The sequence below is a fragment of the Littorina saxatilis genome, linkage group LG7 (genome assembly GCF_037325665.1).
Source record: "Littorina saxatilis isolate snail1 linkage group LG7, US_GU_Lsax_2.0, whole genome shotgun sequence".
Classification (NCBI taxonomy): domain Eukaryota; kingdom Metazoa; phylum Mollusca; class Gastropoda; order Littorinimorpha; family Littorinidae; genus Littorina; species Littorina saxatilis.
The window spans coordinates 7,973,618-7,987,552 of record NC_090251.1 but is presented as its reverse complement, the minus strand read 5'-3'; the positions used below and the strand labels follow the sequence as shown (position 1 = coordinate 7,987,552).

At 42.7% G+C, this 13,935-nt stretch overlaps 1 protein-coding gene across 1 annotated transcript in view; it reads left to right on the top strand.

Annotated features, from left to right (window-relative positions):
• Positions 1-13,935, top strand: part of LOC138972052 (uncharacterized) — a 542,426-nt gene that overhangs the window by 501,342 nt on the left and 27,149 nt on the right. Inside the window, exon 10 of the mRNA XM_070344892.1 lies at positions 10,727-10,810. Within this exon, the coding sequence (XP_070200993.1) occupies positions 10,727-10,810 (84 nt within the window). The remainder of the gene's footprint in view (positions 1-10,726; positions 10,811-13,935) is intronic.

Genomic DNA, 13,935 nt, shown 5'->3' with positions numbered 1-13,935 from the left:
CACTTTCCAAGGGAAGCTAAACTCGCGTATGGAAACAGTACTGTAGTCTGGGATGCCGTTTTCAGTATTCTCAGCGTTGAAGAATTTGTAAAGAGAAGACACGACAACAGCAGGAGAAATAAAAGTCGTGTGTGCATTTTGGGGCTTTTGGAGGGACGATTTCGAGTTTGAATCCGTTCTTGCACATGCTCCAAAGCGTGTAATATACAATCTTGCACACGTTTGCTTTAGTAGTGGCAAAGAAGGAAAGCGTGTAACATATATCTATCTATCTATCTATCTATCTTCTATCTATCTATCTATCTATCTATCTATACATATAATAAAAGAGAGTGTCTGTCTGTGTGTCTGTGTGTCTGTGTGTCTGTGTGTCTGTGGTCGCCATACCTCAGAGATGGCAAGAGGCAGGAACAAGATATTTTGCATGCACACTCCCTAGGTGCCGCAGATGTGCACCTGGGTTTTAGTTTCTCCAGACATTGTTTCCTTCCTCGGATAATGACCCTCCCCATCTATCAATACAGTCTACATAGTACAAGGGACTTACATATAATAAAAGAGAGTGTCTGTCTGTCTGTCTGTCTGTGGTCGCCATACCTCTGAGATGGCAAGAGGCAGGAACAAGATAGTGTGCACGTACACTCCCTAGGTGCCGCAGATGTGCACCTGGGTTTTAGTTTCTCCAGACATTGTTTCCTTCCTCGGATAATGACCCTCCCCATCTATCAATACAGTCTACATAGTGCAAGGGAGGTAAGTCATGCTTTGTCACCCACGGAAGGGAGGTAACTCTCATCAAACCAGTATACCGTGTAATTCTCAAGGGTTACCCCCCGCCCGCTATCATCCCGCCCCCCCCCCCCCACACACACACACACACTAACCCTGCCCCCTGCTGTGCAAGGCCAGTTCAGTGCCTGGTGTTCACATGTAGCAAGCACATAATGCCAGTGATATTACAGACTCTCTATCGCTCCTATGAGGAGAAGAAATGAAGAAGAAAAAGTTAACCGGACAGTTCAGGAAATTTCTAGAAGCAAAGGGAGGTAACTCTTACTTTGTATACATTGAAGGGAGGTATCTCTTCTAATGCAGGCACGCCTGATCAGTCTTTACAGAATATATAGAGTCGATGTTAGACCTGGTTTTCAAGTATCTAGAATTTTCCTAAGAAAAGGAAATAACTCAAGTCAAAAAGTTATTTTTCAGCAAAAAGAGTGTGTTGATGGTGATGCTTTCACACTGTCAGTCCCAGCCTTTTAATCCAAATGTATGAGCTCACACTTTCATCTATTGCTTATTCTCATTGGAATAAGATTCTAGAAGTTTCTGAGAGAGAGGGAAGATCAGAAACACCCGGGCGAAGCCGGGCCCGACTGCTAGTACATATAAATAAAAGAGAGTGTCTGTCTGTGTGTGTGTCTGTCTGTCTGTGGTCGCCATACCTCTGAGATGGCAAGAGGCAGGAACAAGATAGTGTGCACGTACACTCCCTAGGTGCCGCAGATGTGCACCTGGGTTTTAGTTTCTTGATTCATTGTTTCCTTTCTCAGATTATGGACCTCCCATTTATTGAATACAGCCTATATGGTGCAAGACCAGTTCAGTGCCTACTGTTCACCTGTAGCAAGCACATCATGCCAGTGATATTAGAGACTCGCTATTGCTCCTATGAGGGGAAGAAATGAAGAATGAAAAATTAACTGGACAGTTCCGGAAATTTCTAGAAGGTAAGGGAGATAACTCTTTTTTGTCTGTGGTCGCCATACCTCTGAGATGGCAAGAGGCAGGAACAAGATAGTGTGCACGTACACTCCCTAGGTGCCGCAGATGTGCACCTGGGTTTTAGTTTCTTGATTCATTGTTTCCTTTCTCAGATTATGGACCTCCCATTTATTGAATACAGCCTATATGGTACAAGACCAGTTCAGTGCCTACTGTTCACCTGTAGCAAGCACATCATGCCAGTGATATTAGAGACTCGCTATAATTGCTCCTATGAGGGGAAGAAATGAAGAATGAAAAATTAACTGGACAGTTCCGGAAATTTCTAGAAGGTAAGGGAGATAACTGTTCACCTGTAGCAAGCACATCATGCCAGTGATATTAGAGACTTGCTATTGCTCCTATGAGGGGAAGAAATGAAGAATGAAAAATTAACTGGACAGTTCCGGAAATTTCTAGAAGGTAAGGGAGATAACTCTTTTTTGCCTGTGGTCGCCATACCTCTGAGATGGCAAGAGGCAGCAACAAGATAGTGTGCACGTACACTCCCTAGGTGCCGCAGATGTGCACCTGGGTTTTAGTTTCTTGATTCATTGTTTCCTTTCTCAGATTATGGACCTCCCATTTATTGAATACAGCCTATATGGTGCAAGACCAGTTCAGTGCCTACTGTTCACCTGTAGCAAGCACATCATGCCAGTGATATTAGAGACTAGCTATAATTGCTCCTATGAGGGGAAGAAATGAAGAATGAAAAATTAACTGGACAGTTCCGGAAATTTCTAGAAGGTAAGGGAGATAACTCTTTTTTTGTCTGTGGTCGCCATACCTCTGAGATGGCAAGAGGCAGGAACAAGATTGTGTGCACGTACACTCCCTAGGTGCCGCAGATGTGCACCTGGGTTTTAGTTTCTTGATTCATTGTTTCCTTTCTCAGATTATGGACCTCCCATTTATTGAATACATCCTATATGGTGCAAGACCAGTTCAGTGCCTACTGTTCACCTGTAGCAAGCACATCATGCCAGTGATATTAGAGACTCGCTATTGCTCCTATGAGGCGAAGAAATGAAGAAAGAAAAATTAACTGGACAGTTCCGGAAATTTCTAGAAGGTAAGGGAGATAACTCTTTTTTTGTATCCAAACAAAGGAGGTAAAGCTAATGATAATGGGATAGCGAGCGTCTTAAATTGCTACAGGGCTCCGCTTACTCCCGGGCGAAGCCGGGCCTAACTGCTAGTACATATAATAAAAGAGAGTGTCTGTCTGTGTGTCTGTCTGTCTGTGGTCGCCATACCTCAGAGATGGCAAAAGATAAGCACAAGATATTTTGCATGCACACTGCCCTGGACCCACAAATGTGCACCTGGGTTTTAGTTTCTCCAGACATTGTTTCCTTCCTCGGATAATGACCCTCCCCATCTATCAATACAGTCTACATAGTGCAAGGGAGGTAAGTCATGCTTTGTCACCCACGGAAGGGAGGTAACTCTCATCAAACCAGTATACCGTGTCATTCTCAAGGGTTACCCCCCGCCCGCTATCATCCCGCCGCCCCCCCCCCACACACACACACACACACACACTAACCCTGCCCCCTGCTCCCCCTCCCTGCCTTCCAGATCATCGCGAATAATGTTTACCAAACGATCGCCTCAGTAAAAGATCACGAGAATTTACAGATTTCTCTCCCCTGTTCAAAAAGGTATGACGCGCTCACTCATGAGGTATGCGTGCTTTGATCAGACGGTAACTACATTGGGTGTGAGAAGGGGAAACAAATCACGAAGAACACGTTGAACCAGCTCACACTGTCATTTTTCTTATCCACATTGGAATAAGATTCGAGAGGTTTCTGAGAGAGGGGAGAGCAGAAACACCCGGGCGAAGCCGGGCCTGACTGTGTCTGTCTGTCTGTGAGGACAGGAACGCGGTAGTGTGCATCAACAATGCCTAGGAGCCGCAGATATGCACCTGGGTTTTAGTTTCTTGATTTATTGTTTACTTTCTCATATTATGGACCTCTGCTTTATTGAATACAGCCTATATAGTGCAAGGCCAGTTCAGTGCCTACTGTTCACCTGTAGTAAGCACATAATGCCAGTAATATTAGAGACTCGCTATTGCTCCTACGAGGGGAAGAATCGAACAAGAAAAAAGTAACCGAACCGTTCATGACATTTTCAAGAAACAAAGGGACGTAACTCTGACTGTGTTATCCAAATAAAGGAGGTAATTAACTCTGATAATTAATGGAAAGCACACATGTCATAACATGCTTTAGGGTTCTGCTAACACCCGGGCGAAGCCGGGTTTGCCTGCTAGTGTATATATATATATATATATATATATATAACCCATGACCTCCCTTCTTTGTCTCTGTTACTTCAGTATGGGTATATATGTTGTATTTTTATAGCTCAATAAATACATCATGGACTCCAAAAAATATATGATAGTGCAGATTCCGATTTGGGCAAAGGACTACTTTCCTCCCGACCTTTGACCTCGCGCCGAACAATGTGACACATTTGTATGAAGTTCTAAAATCGTATTGCACGGCTCAGAAAACCATATCAGTTGCACGCAAAAATGAACCTCAGAACTGATCTGATGTATGAGATGCAATAAGCAAAAGTTTCTTTCATTATGAAAGCAATGCAGGTCGAAAAAAACGAACATTCAACTTACAAGATAACCAGATGCTAGCGAACCAAAACAAAAACACGAGTACCCTCCCCTTGCATCGTTAGCAGACGACTTTTGAGAATCTGTCGTTAGTGTGTTTTGGTGTGCGCCTTCAGCTATCAAACATCGGCTGTTTCACGTGTTTTGCGAGCAAGTCTACTCTTTTGCCTGGCTCTGCAGTAAGTCCACATATTTTTCCGTAATCCAGTCATATTCCTTCAAAATGCAATCAATCGGCGGTGACAGACGTGTCGGTCGCGTTTTCCTCACACCATACCAGTTTAAGTTCATCCATGCAAACACACTCGCAAAACAGTTTATCACGTAGATACATTTCAAATAGGGAGCAAATGGTTAAATCTAAACCTACATATTTGTTCCCTAAAATTTGCTTCTCTGTCAATAAGCCTAATTACACACGTTCGAGAAAAACAACGTGGAATCGATTCTGAATCGAGTAAGCCAAATGGGTCCCAAACCCGTTTCGCCCGTTCTGCCGACCTGAAACGCAAAACAAAAGAATTGTGCGCTTCAACTAAATTAATTTCTATTCGACTTCATTACTTTCTTGCAACTTATGAACCTTTACTTAAAGCTTTTAAATGGTCTGAAAGTAGTGTTACCGCGTACTTATCGATGCACTCATTCGTTTTATTTTTTCAGCGACGGTCACTTAGTTTAAGGTTGCAAAAGGGCTAAGTCTCGCTGGCAACAGTTTTACCCTGCACAGATCGCAACAGTGCCGCTAGTAGTCTACACTTTGTGTTTGATGGTAGAATGGGATATACAGATTACAACACGAGTGGTTTTTTATATGGCTTGTATTTCAGTCAAGACCCAGCGGGAATATCAATCGAGAGCCACTCGCCAGAGGCTCGTGTCTCCCGATGATATTCATCCGCTGGGTCTTGACTGAAATACAAGCCATATAAAAAACCACTCGTGTTGTAACCTATACATATATATATATATATATATATATAAAACATCAGAAATTGTGAAAGAAACAATTGAAAGTCAGCAGAGACTTTCTTCCGAGATTTGTTAAAATCTCTTAGCAGAGATAGAGAAAGAAGTAAGTTGAAAGAAGTAAGTATCCCTTCACAGACAGCCTATTGGGAGCATCAGACCCTCCTCAAGGGGGACCGAGATTTACAGAGCAAAGTCCCTTTGTGGGGGACGTATCGCAAGGTAATCTAGTCCTGAGGAGGACCATTGTATTTGTACCTAGACCAGACACGTGTTTCGACACTATTGTGTCTCATCAGTGGTCAGGTGGTACTGATGGCGAGAGTTGTCAACCCATGGTATCCAACTAAGAAGCAAACCATTCTCTGAATGGTAGCTTCTGTTGGCATGGGAGACTACCCTCATCTGACAACCCCAAGAGGATATCTGTGAAGGGAAACACTTTGATTTAAGGCCAAAGTGTAGAATTGATACTTATTAAGAAAGAATTTAGAAATTTAGACAAGTTTTAACCAAGAAATTAGGTTAAAACAAGGGAAATTTGAAAAAGCCTAAAGGGAGGTAACTCTGTACCAGCCTGCAGATCCAGAAATGGATACGCGAACAAGTTAGATCTAATTTTGAAAAGGTTAAACAGGAAAAGCGGTCAACTTTTCACTGCTGTTCAACACAGGACTTGGTAAAGAAGAAGTTTTCTGCTTTATTCAATTGGATCGCTTTAAAGGCGATGCAACTTTCACGGTGACCACATTATAAAACATCAGAAATTGTGAAAGAAACAATTGAAAGTCAGCAGAGACTTTCTTCCGAGATTTGTTAAAATCTCTTAGCAGAGATAGAGAAAGAAGTAAGTATCCCTTCACAGACAGCCTATTGGGAGCATCAGACCCTCCTCAAGGGGGACCGAGATTTACAGAGCAAAGTCCCTATATATATATCAAGGACCTCTAAAGAAAGGATATGAACTGCCTATGTCCTGACTTTACTAGCAAAGGCGATCACCTTTACTATGAAAGTGCTGTTGTTTTAGTGAAATCTACTCATGATAGACCCACAATTGTTTCATACAATTGTATTACTATGTTTAAAGCCATATTGAGAGAGTTGATAAGTGTTACCATGCTCACAGAGCAGCCTGTGGGTGAAGTACATGTGGTATGCTATATAACATGACTGTTGAAATATGTATCATGTTATACCATTAAGTCTTTTTTCAAAGTTAATTTTAAATGGTTTCTGACAAGTTTTTTTTGTTTTTTTAAACCACAGTCATCAACCATATTGAATCTGAATGGATACAGTGGAACCCGCTTAAATTTATTAAAAGGTCAACTGACTCAATTGCACAGTCTTAACTTAAGTGGTCTCTTGTTTAAATACACCATTTGATTTATGCCAGTGGATCTTCAAAGTTGATTTGAAATGGCTTCTGGTAGTTTTGATCCATAAACCATTCCATAACCATTCCATAAACCATTCCATAACCACATTGAGTTTGAATAGATACAGTGGAACCCGCTTAGTTAATAGTAAACATCATAGACCAACTGAGGTTAGTGATAGCGCTAAATATCTTACACACCGGTATGACATAAAGAGCTGATCACAATGCTCTCACGTAAATCAGTCAATCATTTTATTTTATCATTGACACTAAGGGTCATCAACTTCCCCCCCCCCCCCCCCCCCCCCCCACGACAATGGCAAAAGTGTATCATTTTACCAAATGATACCTAGTCTCTTTCTCTTTCTCTCTCTTTTCTCTCTCTCTCTCTCTTTCTCTCTCTCTCGCTCTCTTTCTCTCTCTCTCTCCCTTTCTCTCTCTTTCTCTCTCTTTCTCTCTCTCTCTCTTTCTCTCTCTCTCTTTGTCTCTCTCACTCTCTCTTCTCTCTCTCTATCTATCTCTCTCTCTTTCTCTCTCTCTCTCTCGCTCTCTTTCTCTCTCTCTCTCTCTCTTGCTCTTTTTCTATCTCTTTCTCTCTCTCTCTCTCTCTCTCTCTCTCTCTCTTTTCTCTCTCTCTCTCTCTCTCTCTCTCTCTCTCTCTCTCGTACAGACAAATGCTTTTCTTTTTACTCTTTATTCCCCCCCCCCACCACCACCACCACCTGGTCAAACCAAATAACAATCGGTACGTCTGACCGAGCACCCATATTTTAATCAGTATTGGCGAATCTCAATCGGTAAAATACCGGAAATTACCGGTAAATCTGATCCCTGTGAGGTGGTCTCTTGTTGAACTTAAAGTATCGTTTCTTGCCATGATTTAATCTTAAAAGTTGATTTGAATTAAATTAAAATAGTTTCTGACAAGTTTTTATCCATAAACCATTACATAACCACAATGGGCTTGAATAGATACAATGGAAGCCACTTTAAAGTCAATACTATAGGCCAACTAAGTGGTCTCTCAAGACAGGGGATCCATCATCAAAGGATCATTACAAAAGAAGACCTTGATTTTGTACTTGAAATTAGTGGTGTCACAATTTAAAAGAAGTCTCTCAATCTCATACTTGATTAGCAGGTTTCCTAATAATACTTCAACAAGAGACCACCTCAGTTGGTCTAAGGTGTTTACCACAGTAACACATAGTACCTGTATAATTGCATACGAAAGAGAAAAATAGCATTGAATATTCAAAAAATATCACTGTGTCGGGCAATGAAGACATGAATCCTCTCCACACTCCATTTGTGTAAATTGCATCCAGGATGACTGCTTTCATTCATGAAAAATAAAGAACACTCACCAAATACAGGTTAATCCGACAAGCGAGCCTTCTTGATCAACGTCTGAAGGAGAACTCCATTCTTTTGGTGTTCTCTCTCTAAATGATGCAGACAACTGAGCATCTGATAGTGACTTGAGTCATGGACAGAGTGAATGGGGCATCTGATAGTGACTTGAGTCATAGACAGAGTGAATGGGGCATCTGATAGTGACTTGAGTCATGGACAGAGGGAATGGGGCATCTGATAGTGACTTGTGTCATGGACAGAGTGAATGGGGCATCTGATAGTGACTTGAGTCATGGACAGAGTGAATGGGGCATCTGATAGTGACTTGAGTCATGGACAGAGAGGATGGGGCATCTGCTAGTGACTTGAGTCATGGACAGAGTGAATGGGGCATCTGATAGTGACTTGAGTCATGGACAGAGTGAGTATGGCATCTGATAGTGACTTGAGTCATGGACAGAGGTAATGGGGCATCTGGTAGTGACTTGAGTCATGGACAGAGTGAATGGGGCATATGCTACTGACTTGAGTCATGAACAGAGTGAATGGGGCATATGATAGTGACTTGAGTCATGGACAGAGTGAATGGGGCATCTGATAGTGACTTGAGTCATGAACAGAGGGAATTGGGCATCTGAGAGTGACTTGAATCATGGACAGAGTGAATGGGGCATCTGATAGTGACTTGTGTCATGGACAGAGTTAATGGGGCATCTGCTAGTGACTTGAGTCATGGACAGAGTGAATGGGGCATCTGATAGTGACTTGAGTCATGGACAGAGTGAATATGGCATCTGATAGTGGCTTGAGTCACGGACAGAGGTAATGGGGCATCTGGTAGTGACTTGAGTCATTGACAGAGTGAATGGGGCATCTGATAGTGACTTGAGTCATGGACAGAGTGAATGGGGCATATCGATAGTGACTTGAGTCAAGCACAGAGGGAATGGGGCATCTGATAATGACTTGAGTCATGACAGAGGGAATAGGGCATCTGAGAGTGACTTGAGTCATGGACAGAGTGAATGTGGCATCTGGGAGTGACGTGAGTCATGGACAGAGTGAATGGGGCATCTGATAGTGACTTGAGTCACGGACAGAGTGAGTAGGGCATCTGATAGTGACTTGAGTCCTGGACAGATGTAATGGGGCATCTGAGAGTGGCTTGAGTCATGGACAGAGTGAGTGGAGCATCTAATAGTGATTTGAGTCATGGGCAGAGTGAATGAAGCATCTGATAGTGACTTGAGTCATGAACAGAGTGAATGGGGCATATGATAGTGATTTGAGTCATGGACAGAGTGAATTGTGCATCTGAGAGTGACTTGAGTCATGGACAGAGTGAATGGGGCATCTGATAGTGACTTGAGTCATGCACAGAGTGAATGGGGCATCTGATAGTGACTTGAGTCATGGACAGAGAGGATGGGGCATCTGATACTGACTTGTGTCATGGACAGAGTGAATGGGGCATCTGATATTGACTTGAGTCATGGACAGAGTGAATGGGGCATCTGATAGTGATTTGAGTCATGGACAGAGTGAATGGGGCATCTGATAGTGACTTGAGTCATGAACGGAGTGAATGGGGCATCTGATAGTGACTTGAGTCATGGACAGAGTGAATGGGGCATCTGATAATGACTTGAGTCATGGACAGAATGAAAAGGGCATCTGATAGTTACTTGAGTCATGGACAGAGTAAATAGGGCATCTGATAGTGACTTGAGTCATAAACAGAGTGAATGGGGCATCTGATAGTGACTTGAGTCATGGACAGAGTTAATGGTGCATCTGAGAGTGACTTGAGTCCTGGACAGAGTGAATGGGGCATTTGAAAGTGACTTGTGTCATCGACAGAGTGAATGGTGCATCTGATAGTGAGTTGAGTCATGAACAGAGTGAATGCGGCATATGATAGTGATTTGAGTCATGGACAGAGTGAATGGGGCATTTGATAGTGATTTGAGTCATGAACAGAGTGAATGGGGCATCTGATAGTGACTTGAGTCATGGACAGAGGGAATGGGGCATCTGATACTGACTTGAGTCATGAACAGAGTGAATGGGGCATCTGATAGTGACTTGTGTTATAAACAGAGTGAATGGTGCATCTGAGAGTGACTTGAGTCATGGACAGAGTGAATGGGGCATTTGAACGTGACTTGTGTCATGGACAGAGTGAATGGTGCATCTGATAGTGATCTGAGTCATGAACAGAGTGAATGTGGTATCTGATAGTGACTTGAGTCATGAACAGAGGGAATGGGGCATCTGATAGTGACTTGAGTCATGAACAGAGTGAATGGGGCATCTGATAGTGACTTGTGTTATAAACAGAGTGAATGGTGCATCTGAGAGTGACTTGAGTCATGGACAGAGTGAATGGGGCATTTGAAAGTGACTTGTGTCATGAACAGAGTGAATGGTGCATCTGATAGTGATTTGAGTCATGAACAGAGTGAATGTGGTATCTGATAGTGACTTGAGTCATGAACAGAGTGAATGGGGCATCTGATAGTGACTTGAGTCATGGACAGAGTGAATGGGGCATCTGAGAGCGACTTGTGTCAAGGTCTGATTCTGAGGTAATACGGTTTCAGAGATCAAGCGAGGAGAGACAGGGTGCGGCGACCCGGAGACAAGCACGTGTGAGGTGGGGTATTCCTGCGACAACGGGGTGTGCAGTGAGTATAAGATAGCTGTGCTGACTAGTAAAGGGAGGCCTGACATGTGCATGTGCCATCTGAATCTGATGTGTGTTTACGCTGGGAGGAGCGACCACTGATGCTGCTGGGTTTTGTTTTTGAGTTGTTCTTCAGTACTGGTGACAGAAAGGGGGAAAAGTGATCACAATTCAAATCTCTAGTTTTGTCTTTGAAATATAGCTTTTCATAAAGCAGAAATACTGTAGTATCTGGTGTACATAAGAAAAAATCACTGGTTCACATATGGTTCTTACATAATCTAACTTTTAAAGCTGGTTCTTGTGTGTCTGTGCGTATGTTTGTATGGTGACGATAGGACCCGAAACGGCTGCACGGACTGAGACAGGAATTGCAGAGAATGTTCTTTGCCACTCGAGTCGTGTCATAGGGTACTTTTGGAATAGTAAATTTGAAAGGATTCTTAAAATAACGGCGGAAAACATTATACCCTGTGAGCTATCGAGGATCCACCCCGTCTGGGCTGTCGAAACATTGTCTTGTTAACCTTTGCCGTGCTTCCTGGGTTCACCTGTACCCAGAGACACACTAAAATCATTGTAACTCTGGAACCATTAAAGGTATCGTTTTGAAATTTTAAGTATCTCTCACACACCTAATTTGCTCTCTGTCTGCAAATTTTTAGTGTGTACATGACAAAACATCAGAATTAATTGATTATGATAATTTACATAAACACTACCGATGGCGCGGGTTCACACATACCCATACTTTTAAAGAGTAGTAGTGATTGTAACTATCCCTCTGCCGACGGCGCGGGTTCTGCTACACCCATAATTACCAAAGCGGCGGAACAGTGTCTGTCTGCCTGTTTGTCTCCAAGAGACTGTCTGTCTCTCTGTTTGTCTGTCCGTATCTCTCTGTCTGTATGTCTGTTGTCAGTTGCTCTGTCTGTCTGTCTGTCTGTCTATCCGTCTCTCTGACTGTCTGTCTATCTGACTGTCTGTCTCTGTCTCTCTCTCTCTGTCTGTCTCTCTCTCTGTCTCTCTCTCTCTCTGTCTCTCTCTCTTAGTCTCTCTCTCTGTCTCTCTCTCTTAGTCTCTCTCTCTGTCTCTCTTTCTTAGTCTCTCTCTCTCTCTCTCTTTCTTAGTCTCTCTCTCTCTCTTTCTTAGTCTCTCTCTCTCTCTTAGTCTCTCTCTCTTTCTTAGTCTCTCGCTCTCTCTTTCTTAGTCTCTCTCTCTCTTTCTTAGTCTCTCTCTCTCTCTCTTTCTTAGTCTCTCTCTCTCTTTCTTAGTCTCTCTCTCTCTCTCTTAGTCTCTCTCTCTCTTTCTTAGTCTCTCTCTCTCTCTTAGTCTCTCTCTCTTTCTTAGTCTCTCTTTCTCTCTCTCTTTCTTAGTCTCTCTCTCTCTTTCTTAGTCTCTCTCTCTTTTTTAGTCTCTCTCTCTCTTTCTTAGTCTCTCTCTCTCTTTCTTAGTCTCTCTCTCTCTTTCTTAGTCTCTCTCTTTCTTAGTCTCTCTCTCTCTAGCTCTTTCTTAGTCTCTCTCTCTCTTTCTTAGTCTCTCTCTCTCTCTCTTTCTTAGTCTCTCTCTCTCTCTCTTTCTTAGTCTCTCTCTCTCTTTCTTAGTCTCTCTCTCTCTCTTTCTTAGTCTCTCTCTCTCTCTCTCTTTCTTAGTCTCTCTCTCTTTCTTAGTCTATCTCTCTCTCTTTCTTAGTCTCTCTCTCTTTCTTAGTCTATCTCTCTCTCTTTCTTAGTCTCTCTCTCTCTTTCTTAGTCTCTCTCTCTCTCTCTCTTTCTTAGTCTCTCTCTCTCTTTCTTAGTCTTTCTCTCTCTTAGTCTCTCTCTCTCTTTCTTAGTCTCTCTCTCTTTCTTTTAGTCTCTCTCTCTTTCTTAGTCTCTCTTTCTCTCCCTTAGTCTCTCTCTCTCTTTCTTAGTCTCTCTCTCTCTTTTTAGTCTCTCTCTCTCTTTCTTAGTCTCTCTCTCTCTCTCTCTTTCTTAGTATCTCTCTCTCTCTTAGTCTCTCTCTCTCTTTCTTAGTCTCTCTCTCTCTCTCTTTTAGTCTCTCTCTCTTTCTTAGTCTCTCTTTCTTTCTCTTAGTCTCTCTCTCTCTTTCTTAGTCTCTCTCTCTTTTTTAGTCTCTCTCTCTCTCTTTCTTAGTCTCTCTCTTTCTTAGTCTCTCTCTCTCTTTCTTAGTCTCTCTCTCTCTTTCTTTGTCTCTCTCTCTCTCTCTTTCTTAGTCTCTCTCTCTTTCTTAGTCTCTCTCTCTTTCTTTCTTAGTCTCTCTCTCTCTTTATTAGTCTCTGTCTCTCTCTTTCTTAGTCTCTCTCTCTCTTTCTTAGTCTCTCAGTCTCTCTCTCTTTATTTGTCTCTCTCTCTCTCTATCTTTCTTAGTCTCTCTCTCTCTCTTTCTTAGTATCTCTCTCTCTCTCTCTCTTAGTCTCTCTCTCTCTTTCTTAGTCTCTCTCTCTTTCTTAGTCTCTCTCTCTCTTTCTTAGTCTCTCTCTCTTTCTTAGTCTCTCTCTCTCTCTCTCTTTCTTAGTCTCTCTCTCTCTCTTTCTTCGTCTCCCTCTCTCTCTTTCTTAGTCTCTCTCTCTCTCTTTCTTAGTCTCTCACTCTCTTTCTTAGACTCTCTTTCTCTTTCTTAGTCTCTCTCTCTCTTTCTTAGTCGCTCTCTCTCTTTCTTAGTCTCTCTCTCTCTCTTTCTTAGTCTCTCTCTCTCTCTTTCTTAGTCTCTCTCTCTCTCTCTTTCTTAGTCTCTCAGTCTCTCCCTCCCCCTCTCCCTCCCCCTCTCCCTCCCCTGCAAGAGGTCGGTGAAGGGAGAAACTCGATGCAACCACTGAAGTAGCGCTGTGGGTTTCCTTGAACCCACCCCGTCGTTAGAGAAATAAACGATAAAAACCCTCTTTCAAATGTATGGGTTCAGACAAACCCGCATCGTCGTTAGAGGAATAAACGGTAAAAACCCTCTTTCAAATGTATGGGTTCAGACAAACCCGCATCGTCGGGAGTGTGTAGTCAAAAGCGGCATCCGGCAAAGGTTAAAACACGTTTTCAAATGGTTTACGGGGAGATACACTCGAAGCACATGTAGCGAAGTTATGTTGCCAAATCATCAAAGATCAACATTTCACTACACGGATCGATGCAC